General features: G+C 28.2%; 1 protein-coding gene across 1 annotated transcript; it reads right to left on the bottom strand.

The window, feature by feature from the left end:
* Positions 1 to 1,574: 1,574 nt before the first annotated feature.
* On the bottom strand, positions 1,575 to 11,145 carry LOC108773074 (uncharacterized). The gene is made up of 11 exons (XM_018538791.1): positions 10,972 to 11,145; positions 10,217 to 10,496; positions 9,551 to 9,896; positions 5,278 to 5,344; positions 5,142 to 5,198; positions 4,995 to 5,063; positions 4,577 to 4,742; positions 4,309 to 4,329; positions 3,244 to 3,310; positions 2,991 to 3,168; positions 1,575 to 1,641 (listed from the first exon to the last, which is right to left on the bottom strand). The coding sequence occupies exons 1-11, from the start codon at positions 11,037 to 11,039 to the stop codon at positions 1,575 to 1,577; spliced, it is 1,386 nt and encodes a 461-aa protein (XP_018394293.1). The 5' UTR covers positions 11,040 to 11,145.
* Positions 11,146 to 13,195: the final 2,050 nt, after the last annotated feature.

The following is a 13,195-nucleotide window of genomic DNA, read 5'->3' as shown; positions in this document are numbered from 1 at the left end:
GTATATTTTCTATGTTGAATATGTACCACGAAAAGTAACTAATAGATCATTCAAGGTGCAAATTCAAAATGAACATACATACATACAAGTAAAACAGATTACAATTTGCATATTACAGTTTTCTAAAAAATTTCTGCAATTTGTTATTCTTAGTGCACAAAATATAAAAGTTGGTTATTGAGATTTGATTTGAAATTTATTTAATTTACACTAGCCCGTGCAATGAAAAATAATTGCTTGTAATTCCAGAGTACCATTGTAATTTTGTGTCCTCATTAGAACCACAGGGATACAACACAAACGATCATCCAATCGCTTGATGAGCTAATTTGTTCTCTCTGTGGAAATACTCAATGTTTTAGAACACTCTATTATCGATATATTCTTGTTAATTTTTTACTGCGTTAACTAAAGATATTTTACTGCGTGAATTAATATTTGTATGTACATCTGAGGATGGCTCGAATATGCAGCCGAAACATTATGATTTTGACTTTTGATTGCGTGCGCATTTATAATGTGAATTTTAGTTTATTTTAATTTATAATATATTAGTAAATGGTTTATTAGATCACACATATAATATTGACTCTTAATTGCCTTTTTATTTCATTGTCAATTTTTTAAAATATTATTACATATATATGTCTATATGTACAAAAATATACTTCTTATTCCTATAAAAAATATTAAAATGTTAGAAATAAATAGAATATAGGTATTCATTTTTAAACTAAAATAATATTTTATTTTTATAATCGTATATACATAATAAGAAATAAAGATAATATTCATTATGCATACACGTACATTATCATGATCTTCTTTTCTTCTGTCTCCTTTAATCCGTATTTCAGCTATTCGATCCACCTCAATATAAACCAAAAAAAGAGAAGAAAATAGAAAATCCATTTTTATTGGATAGTTCTTTCATTGATTTGTATCTCAGCTACTCGATCCACCTCGACATAAATCAGAGAAAGAAAAACCTAATAAAAATATGAGAAAAAATTTTATATATAAAATATAACTTTCACACAAATGCATAAAATATAAGTAATAAAATAATATTAAACGCAGTATTCCATTGTCCAAAAGTTTGAGGCTCCCAATTATTCATCCTTGAAACTTATTAAAATAAAAGAATTAATTAATTAAAAATCTTCATAATACATATTTATACATGCAAGTACACACATAAAATAACACACATATACGCGCAACATACAATTAGATATATTAATATTACACATCAATTATTGTACACATCACTTATCAAATAAATAACACAAAGGCTCAATTAATGTGCATAGAAGCTAATGACGCAATTGAGAAAATTATATGTAAGGCTCGTTATTTAAGAATAAAATATTACACAAGAAAGACCTGTTAAATTACAAAATAATTAACTCATTATTGAATTATATAATAAAATATTAAAGTAAACAAAAATGTAAAATGAGCATACAAGATTAAAAAAGAATAACAGCAATGAAAAGCACACATAATTGAAATATAAAATAAATGGAACCAAAAATATTAATAAAAATTAATAAAATCGTAATTATAATAATTCAAATATTCATATAGGTACCAGGTGGGGCTATAACTTTGTCCACCTTGAATATCTCCGCTCTCAATCTAAAAATTTAAAGATATAAAAATATTGTTATTACAAAAGTTGTAGGGCATGAAGAGAACTATAACATATGCTAGTCATAATTTTTTTAGGTGGAGGCGCTTCAGAGATTTCAAGGTCAACTTCCATTTTTTAAATGGATTTATATGAATTTTTTACACTATATGATTCCTCTAATTATTCTGTACATAAAAGTATTAAAGTAGAGATATAAAAAAATCAATAGTTTACGAGATATTTTACACATTCTTTTGATGCATATTGACATAAAATGTTTAGTAACTCGTTAACTATTGACTTTTTGATAATCGTACCTTAATGCTTTTGTAAACAGTATAATGAGATGAATCAATTGGTGTGAAGGAAACACATAGTTGCTTATTTCTAAATTATCCATTTTGCATACATATTTTTTTATAGCAACTATGCGTTTTCTTCACACCAATTGATTCATCTCATTATACTGTTTACAAAAGCATTACGATTATCAAAAAGTCAATAGTTAATGAGTTACTAAACATTTTATGTCAATATGCACCAAAAGAATGTGTAAAATATCTCGTAAACTATTGGTTTTTTTTATATCTCTACCTTAATACTTTTATGTACAGAATAATTAGAGGAATCATATAGTGAAAAAAAATTCATATAATTCCATTTAAAAAAATGAAGTTGACCTTGAAATCTCCGAAGCGCCTCCATCTAAAAAAATTATGACTAACATATGTTAGAGTTCTCTTGATGCCCTACAACTTTTGTAATAACAATATTTTCATATCTCTAAAAATAGCGGAGATATTCAAGGTGGACAAAGTTATTACCCCACCCGGTAACAAGATATAATATAAAGATTATAAAAATATAAGACTGTATGCATAAAAAAAGGAATAAAATGAAATTAAAAAGGGAAATTTATAAATGCAAAATATTTAACATTTTCCTATTCTTTTTTAAAATTTTTTTACATGATTTATTATGTTGTTTTATTGTATAATATATACGCATACGAAGAAACAATTTTATTAAATAAGAAGTTGGGAAATTTGGACATGGTGGTTCAAAAGTTATATTTTGTGCCAACTGTAATAAGTAATTACCAATATTTTTCTGAAAGCAATTTTTTTCAAAATTTTTTACAAATATTTCTTCTAATTTTTGAATATAATTATAAAAGTCATTACTAGGTATATGAAAATTTCTAAACAAATTTCCTTCTTCGTTTTCACAAGCTCGAAAAGAACAATATAATGTAGTTTCACCTAATACAGCCTCATTTTCATTTACATATTTTGTACATATATCACATGTATGTATTGCTGTACACTTTTTAATTAAATAGCCGCATACATACTTAAGCGCATTTTCTTCTGGCAGAGTCATTATTTGGTAATCATGAGTTGGAATTTTTAAAACTTTAAGCGTTAATGATGGAACAAATTCCGAAGTTGTGGACTCTTTAATACTAGACGGTCCAATAAGATTTAGTATTTCATCATTATCAGGAGCACAATTTTGATTTTTCGATTGTTCTAAAAATTTCGTACTGAATAATTTTTTAAAAGCACGTGTAAATTGTATAGGTGTCGGATTAAAGCAATTATCACCTTGTTTCCGAACAGAGTCAAAGAAATTTTCGATGCAATCTTGATTTAATCTACGTGTTTTGAGATACTGAAAATGATAATTTTTTAATATTGTCCACAGCTGAATAATACTATTGATTGTTATTTGCCAGCAATCAAAGCATTTAACTTTTACATATTTATTATTACTATTTTTGTCTACAACTTTAATACATTTTATAAAATATAACATTTCTTCCAAGAACTGCATTTGTTTGTCATTTCCGGTAAAAGCTTTTCCATATTCTTTATAATTATTTAAAGTTGATGAATTTAAAATATCAAATAATTTATCAAAATGATCTATTAAATCTATAGTTCCAACTGCTTCAGTTGGAAGAAAACCAGAAGACATTTGCGTACACATTCCTGCAGCTACACGATTACTAAATATTTGTATAGCATACTTTACTTTCATTTTTGAAAAATTATTTGGCTCTATATGATCCATTGATAATTGAGGAGCTGCTTTTATCCATTGTGTCCTGTCTCGTCGATAAAACTGTACAATGTGATCCCAAGAAGCTATTTTATTATTAATTTTAAAATTGTGTTTTAGTAAATTATTTCGAGTTGCTTTAATTAAGTGTGGAGTATCAAAAATGTAAACTACATTTTCTTCGTTAACTGAAAAGATAGAATTTTCTGTTGAGATTCCTAAATTACGAGATAGTTGTATAAAATTAGAACCCATATTTGTTATTAATGCATGCACCGAAGCACCACAACTTCTTAACTTAATTATAATATCAAATAAAATATTTTTTAATTCATTGCTATGACACGTAGTTTCTACAAAACAAAAGTAAACGGGCAGTTTCCATTCGCCTGCAATGCTACGTGCCATTATAACCAAAGCACTTTTTGCAGGTATAGATGATTTTTTATTACCAGTATCCTCGAATCCAATAATTTCATCTCTTGATATATTATAAAACAAGTGACTTTTTAAACTCATTTCATCTGCACATAATATACAATGACGTTCTATCAATGGTAATGAATTTAATTTTAATTTTAATACTTCAAAAATTTTATTATTTATACCCGGTAAGATATTCCATCTTTCTGCAAATAAATGTAAAGAACGTACAGAAGGCAATGCAATAGATTGTTGCAATTCTCGATAAGTTCGTGGACTTAAAAAATATATTGATAATGCAAATTTTTTTAATTCGAGGTCATATCTTCTACCACGTATATTTTTAAGCTGTGCGTTAACTTGTGCCATTAAAATTTTATTAAAATTTTCGGACAATAATTTATGGCCTAATTTTTTCAATTGCTCGAATTCATTCTCTTCTTTAAGTGTTACCTTCTTCTTCTTTTTTTCTAAACGAAGTCGTATTAGACGACTTCTAATACTTTCACGTAGCGTTTTATTTTGCGCCTGTAATCTTTTGATCTTCAAATGCAATTTTCTTTTCCTTGGGCTATTACCCGTCGATTTATCAATTACATTTTGACTCCTGGATGTACTTCTGTAATATGATACAAATTCAATAAACTCATACAGTTTTTTTTGGAATATGATAAACAATCTAATAAATTCTATATATACTAACAAGAAATAAATTTAAATAATATTAAAACATAAAGTTAAAAAATATAAATATAATAGATTAATTTTTGAATTACACATTCTAGTAATAAGTAAATGTTTCTAAGAAAATTTTATTATAAATAAAAATGTATGCTTTACTATACAAATAAATTATTAAATGAATATTTACGGTTCAATTTTTCCAGCCTCTATGTCATAGATAGTGATTGGCAGAATTACTTCTGAAGTGTTGGCATTACTGAGAGACAGAGAAAATATCATAAAAAATTATATATTTTTATTAAAAATGAAAATGTTCTCTATTAATATAAATTACCTAGTCTCTTCTTGCATTTGAATTACTTCAACATTAGTTGTCTCTGTACATGTATTTCTGCAATAAAAGAATATATATATCATAACTTTACAGAATATTGTTATATGAAAAAATATAAAACAGTTTTTAAATATACCTATTTGTTTTTTCTGTGAATTCATCTTCTTTTTCTGTTTTATTATAAACCATAGTTGAAAACATTTCTGAAAAAAGATTTTAATTATTTTCTGTATTTATAATTATCTATTTTAATAATATACAAATAAAAATAACAACTACACTACTCAACACAAAATTAAAGGATCACTTGTTCCACCCTGCAAAAATAGGCAAACTTTGAGATAGAATAACTTCGTCAAAAATCATCGTATCGAGATGTTTAAAAAAGCATTTTAAAGCTTGAAATCTCTACTTTTCAGACCTGTACTTCAAAAAACGGTCTTACTGATATTTCGTGAAGTTGCACCATTATAAATAAAAGTGTGTCAAACCTAAAAAATTTTTACAAAATTTACCAAGTTCCACAGAGCCAAGTAAAAATTATGTATAAATGCGGTTTACAGCTTTCGAAAAAGTAAATCTTTACCTTCAATGTGTTTTTTTGCTGAGCTCTGTACGATTTTTTTTCACCGAGTTATTTAACGTTTAAGTAAAAATGGCCTTTTTATTTCAACGTTGAATAACTCGGTGAAAAAAAATCGTACAGAGCTCAACAAAAAAGCAAATTGAAGGTGAAGATTCACTCTTTCAAAAGCTGTAAACCGCATTTGTGCACAATTTTTACTTGACTCCGTAGAACTTCTCAAATTTCGTATAAAATTTTCAAGTTTGACGCACTTTTATTTATGTTTATGTAACTTTACGAAATATCAGTAAGACCGTTTTTTGAAGTACAGGTCTGAAAAGTAGAGATTTCAAGCTTTAAAATGCTTTTTTAAACATTTCGATACGATGGTTTTTGACGAAGTAATTGTATCTTGAAATTTGCCTGCTGTTTCTCAACAAAATTAGAGTCATTTAATATAAGGAAAAAGGATCATGTTTGCTTCAACGTTGAATAACTCGGTGAAAAAAAATCGTACAGAGCTCAGCAAAAAAATAAATTAAAGGTAAAGATTTACTCTTTCGAAAGCTGTAAACCGCATTTGTGCACAATTTTTACTTGGCTCCGTGGAACTTGGCAAATTTTGTAAAAAAATGTTTAGGTTTGACACTCTTTTATTTATGATTGTGCAACTTCACAAAATATCAGTAAGATCGTTTTTTGAAGTACAGGTCTGAAAAGTAGAGATTTCAAGCTTTAAAATGCTTTTTTAAACATTTCGATACGATGGTTTTTGACGAAGTTATTCTATCTCAAAGTTTGCCTATTTTTGCAGAGTGGAACAAGTGATTCTTTAATTTTGTTGAGTACTTAGTGTATTATCAGATATTATCATATATTATTTGATTAATTATACACATTATTATTAAAGTAACGATATTATTGTAAAATTATTATAATGTTTAGGGGAACCCGAGGTATAATGGTTATAGTTAAGTTTTTTCAAATTTTAAATATATTACAAATAAATAAATCAACTTTTTTATATATTAAAATATTCTTTGGAGTCTTTACTATAAGAAAAACCTAAGTTTTACTGCAAAAGTATAAGTTAACAGGACGAAATTATTGTTTTGTGAGAGTGTCATAAATCTCACTGTCATTTATGCGGGGTATAATGGGATACCACATAAAACTTGTCTACTTTTAAAAAATTAATATTGAATATTGCTTAAAGTGACTTAGAATTATTAAGTATAATGTTACTAGATAACACTTCTGCACGTGTGCACTTCGTAATTCGTACAAAATTCTTGATAGTTACAAATACGCAACACGTAAAGGCTGGCGCCTAACCTCAATTCATGTATCACGGCGAATAGGGCCGCGGCGGCAGCCACTGTGCAAGTGTGCACTAGAGTCCCTAGAAGTAAGAGTGCATCAATCGTGTACTGTTTTTGATTGGCTGGATGAATAATGGCGGAACCAATCAGTGATGACTGAATATGTGGAAGGAAACCTGCACACACTTGCGCGACGTAAAATGAATTCTTTCACTGAGAACAGGATTATGAATATAATTAGAAGTTAAGAATTATTAATAAATTATTGGATAGATTATTAAGGAATACACACTACACACACACACACACACACACACACACACACACACACACACACACACACACACACACACACACACACACACACACATACACACACAACACACATACACATGAAAAATATATAATAAAAATACAATATGTTTATACATGAAACAAGAAATGAAATAAAAATAAGACACACAAAGTACAATATTTTATTAAAATAATAGATATATTAATTATTAAAATTTTCATAAACATTTTCATAAACAAAGCAACAGTCAGTTATTTTCTAAAAAATAACGCTTTTTTTTTATGGAATTGAGGTTATAACACTAGCTTTATTCTTATACATCCTCATTTTTTATTACTTTGTAAAATTTTAACAATTTAATTCTTAATTACATATACTTCCTTATTCGCTAATATTTGGAATTTATTAATACTAATTAAAACGTTGACACTTATAAATATACCTACCGTTATTATATTCTTGTACGTATGTTTAGTCCGTGTACTACGTATGCATGCGGCATGTGCTATATGCAGTAAAAGTACGCCATTTTTAATCCAACTAGAAGATTGACGCAACTCTTACTTCTAGGGACTCTAGTGTGCACCATTGTGCCCCATGTATTAATGCGCCTATGGTGTAAAGACCTCTGGGCAGCGATCATGTAACTTTTCCCCTAGAGCGGAAAGGCGAAAAGTGAAAGATTTCACGTGAACTTATGATCATAGAACTCGGCGAAACGTTGAAACGTGAAACTTTTCACGTGAATTTTTCCGCCATCAAATGTGATAGCGGGAAGGTGAAAGTTTAGTGACTCGAAGTAACTAGAACATTGAGATGCAAGAAACGTTTCTAGTTTCTAAAGTTATCATCCAAGGAGAACAAAACAATCAAAATAATATCAATATGACGTCAAATTGACATTATTTTGATTGTCTTTAAAACAATTCTTTAAAACAATCTTTTTTTTTTATTAATGATATTTCTAAGATTATATAGATTTTTATAAGTATAAATGGTAAACATTTACATTTCACTATTATCACGTTATTCATCATAATATATACATTTCCTTTTGTTTACTTGTAACATTCATTGTTATTGCTTTATTTGTTTATTTGTTTTATTTACTATCTATCAGTGATTTACAAGGTAAATAAGGTTATCTCTCATTTTTGGTAATTTCACTTTCCGCTCATTAGTTATATAATCGCACTATATTCGTGGAAAAGTTCGCGTGAAATCACTAAGTGAAAAGTGAAAAGTGAAAAGTTCCACTGGAAATTACATGATCGCTGCCCTGTACACGATCAGAGGGTCAATCACGTAACTTTTTCTATAGGGCGAAAACGTGAAAAGTGAAAACTTTTATGAATGTATATATGAACATATACACACATACATGCAAAAAATTTTCACTTTTCACGTTTCCGCCCTAGGGGAAAAGGTACGTGATTGACCCCCTGTAAAGCCCATGACACATAGAAAAACGTAAGGCCATAAACGTAATGGGCCTTCTACAATAAGCCGTAAGTCACAAATCATAAGTCATAAGCTAGAAATGGACCAATCACAGTCGTCAATTTTTAGTTTCTTACTTCCGATTTATGACTTATGGCTTATTGTAGAAGGCCCATAATACTGATCAGAGTGCGATTACATGGAGCGCGGTACGCGGTAAAATGACTATAAGATAATTCACCTGAAAAGTTAACGTAAATTTCTTCCAAGTGGCCAATAAAGCGCATGGTAATTATTCTCCACGACGTCTGATAACGCTAAAAAATGTCTCAAGATAATCTTGCGAGAGTTTATATATATTATCAGAAAATTTATCTTTTTGGTTGCGAAAAGAGCTTTTGTAAAACTTATTACGTTTTTCATGCAAACAATCATACCAAGAAATCATATTTTCTTTTGAAATTGAAGAATTGGGCCTTTTTCATCATGTAACATTTCCAAATACGCACAATAACTTTGTACCTTGTTCTTTATTTCCTCTATGTTGTGAACAGTAAGCCCGGATCCTCATACGGGCAACAGCGCTTTGACACCGGACGCTGATTGCAGTATCATTAAAGACTGTTTGAGCAGATTAGCTCGTTCTTTACCAGACAATCCACTGATGAGAAAGTATGCAATTGAAATTTTAAAATGCATATTTATGCATGTTACTAAAAAAACGAGTGCATGTTTGGCTTCAGGCAATACGTCGTTTGGCTCTATATGATTCCAATATCCATCATACCTATATATTGATCATCATCTAATTCAACACACTTTCTTAAACTAATCTCGTCTGCAACAAGATAAAACAAACATTTGCCTTCAGACGAAGCTGTTTTTATTTTCTCCTTCAATGCGGTGATAGCTTCTTCAGTAAAGCCAGACGATCCAGTGATATGTTGATACCACCGTCTGATTGTTAATGGATGTGGTAAGGATTTCATAAAGGTTTTCCGAACGTAATCGTATGCTGCACTCGAATAGAAATATGTCATTACAAATGTTCTAAGGGAATCTGGATACGCACTCTTTGCTACTGTACCGAACTGACGCTGCCAAAGTGCTCTACATTGCTCAGGAACAGAAGCCTATATTATAACAATCACAGAAGCCAAAACCATTTTAGAAAGGAAAATGCGTAAATTATACGCACATAAAGATTATTAGTATTCTGTATACAAAATCGTATAATGCATTACAGTTTCAGTCGTAGTTTTTAAATAAGATTTTCAATAGCTGCAATTATAGGACAATTGCAAACTCAGCAAACGAAAATAATTTGAAATGGATAGAAATAAATTCATTTTAACATTTCCGAATTTGCTTGAATTACTTGAATAAAGTAAAAATTACTTAGGTATAGTTCTTTTTTTCAGTATATCAAGTATTCAATTACTTAATTCCTTACAGATATAATATTTTTAGCTTGATTGGATATTATCTGTTTTTTCTTTAATTCGACAATCAAGGATTGCATCTTCGTGATCTTCCTGTTCTGTCGTCGAATTTGTTGGTGCAATTTTAATATTTTACGTCTTTGATGGTTGACTGTGTTTGTGACTATTTGCCAAACGCGTTTTGCTTTATAAGGAGATTCCAAATCTTTTTCGGAGCAATCTCCAAAATATCGTATCCATTGACAGTTTTTGTGTGATGATTCTGAAAGTCCAGCATTCATTTGCGGATCTCTGAAATAATAGACATGTTTCTGACAATTAATAGGTACAATTTCAATGCACAACTCCGATAAAAAACTTTTCATACATGAATATATATAAATATATATAAACATATAATTTTGTATGAATTATGTCCATATTATATTATACATACTTTTTTTTTTTCAATTACCATTTGGTACAAGAAAAATAATACTTATATTTGTGAAAAAACAAGATATAATTGAAAGGATAATTTTCTTTGTAACTCTTTGTACAAGAAACAATGCGAAAATTTTATTATTTCAATTATTTTTTTATTTTCTTATGAATGTAAGTATTATTTTTCTTGTACCAAATAGTAATTTTCAAAAGAAAAAAGGATGTATGGACATACTTCGTACATACTTATATATGTTTGTATACATTTATATATATATTATCTATACATATTCATGTATGAAAAATTTTTTATGGGGACATCATGCATAGATATTTTTCATACCTTTCATTACAACTATCAACGTCAGAATAATTTTGGACGATTTCCATATGGGATTGATTATTTTCCATACTGTCATCAGTGTTTGAAATATTCGGCGTTTTATTTACATTGTCATTATTTATATTTTCACGTTTTATAATAATGTTTTGTTTTACATCTCTATCGTCAACAATGTTTGATGTCACTTTCGTTACAATTTGTATTTCCTCAATATTTTTGTTAATGTTTGATATTTTTTCTCTATAACACAATTATAAATAAACATACATTTTGTATGAATTATGTCCATATTATATTATCATACACTTTTTTTTTTTTAAATTACCATTTGGTACAAGAAAAATAATACTTATATTTATAAAAAAACAAGATATAATTGAAAGGATAATTTTCTTTGTGACTCTTTGTACAAGAAACAGTGCAAAAATTTTATTATTTCAATTATTTTTTATTTTCTTATGAATGATAAGTATTATTTTTCTTGTACCAAATAGTAATTTTCAAAAGAAAAAAGGTATGGACATATTTTGTACATATATATATTTGTATACATTTATATATATTATATATATTCATGTATGAAAAATTCTTCATGGGGACATCATGCATAGATATTTTTCATACCTTTCATTACAATTATCAACGTCAGAATCATTTTGGATGATTTCCATATGGGATTGATTATTTTCTATACTGTCATCAGTGTTTGAAATACTCGGCATTTTATTTACATTGTCATTATTTATATTTTCATGTTTTATAATAATGCTTTGTTTTACATCTCTATCGTCAACAGTGTTCGAGGTCACTTTCGTTACAATTTGTATTTCCTCAATATTTTTGTTAATGTTTGATATTTTTTCTCTATAACACAATTATAAATAATGCCAGCAGCTTGTTCAGTGACATATATAATCTTTTGAATAGCAATGTAATATAAATGTATACCTCAAATGATAAGAATCAAAAATTGTTGGTATTGCATCTGGCTTGATATATTTCTTCGTTTTTCCTCTCATGGAATAGAAAAAGCAATTATTTTCGAAATGCTGGCTACACAAAACATGTGATTTTCTTAGTTTATAATTCTCTTGTCCTATGGCTGCAATCCATAACTGACGTATTTGTTCATTCTTTGGAAATCTTTTAGGCAACACGTGATAAAATTAGAACTATGATATATATATATACGTATATATATATATATATATATATTACTTTCGATAAAACCAATAATTACAAATATTATTTACTACTTACGAATAAACAGATATATTGTCCGTCGGATGTATTTTCTTATATTTACACGCAACACACATACGCATTTTCACTTTCCCTATTCAAAATGACTATTTTTAATTAAAAAAATTTTTTGATTGAAGGAAAATAAATGCTTTCTGCTGTATATAAAATAGGAACGAGACGTTCAGAAAAATTATTTGCTTTTCTTCTACATTTTCCGTTGTTTACTTGCATACCTGCATTCGCGTCTTAAGACATTACAGGCTGTTTTCCAGCTAGGACACAGAAACGTTACACTGTGCTCCACTGTGTAAAGACTTGTTGGAACGATAGAGCTCTAATTGGTAACATTGGCATACTCTACACGTTCGTACTTAGCTTTTTACAGTGTCGAGCAGTGTAACACTGTGTTACAGTTGGAACACTTTGTGTAAGACACAGTGTTACACTGTGTCATCTGTGTACGTTGTTGGAAAACACCCACAGATAGAGACCCTCTAACAGAGACTGGCCATCAGGGGGCCACTTTTGATTGGTCCGCCATTTCCTAACGATTCCCGCTCGTATTGAAATTTCAATTACTGCATTTACTTGGAATGTAAATAGTATGTAATGATAAATATTATAGAAATATTAAAATTGTGCTTTTTACATCAATATAAATAATATACGTTAAATAAAAAAAAAACATGTCAAGTATATCGTCAGTTATATACATCTTTATCTTTAAATAACTTTGTTATAATAGCTGTTTTTTGACATTTATGATTTAATTTTTGACTTTGTTATTAAATTTTAAACATTAACTTTTATATTGTCTTCGTTCTTTTTGTTTATACGTTAAATAATTTCTATATTTAATATTCTCTCTTTCTTAATTCTATTAAATCTTTTTCAAATAAAATTAAAGTAAGGTTAGGAAATCAGTGACAAAAGTACAAACACTTAACATTTGTAAAATTTATTTAAAAAAGGTGTGTAC

Source organism: Cyphomyrmex costatus, unplaced genomic scaffold, assembly GCF_001594065.2.
Source record: "Cyphomyrmex costatus isolate MS0001 unplaced genomic scaffold, Ccosl1.0 scaffold199, whole genome shotgun sequence".
In the NCBI taxonomy this organism is placed as follows: Eukaryota; Metazoa; Arthropoda; class Insecta; order Hymenoptera; family Formicidae; genus Cyphomyrmex; species Cyphomyrmex costatus.
This window is presented reverse-complemented; position numbering and strand designations above follow the sequence as displayed.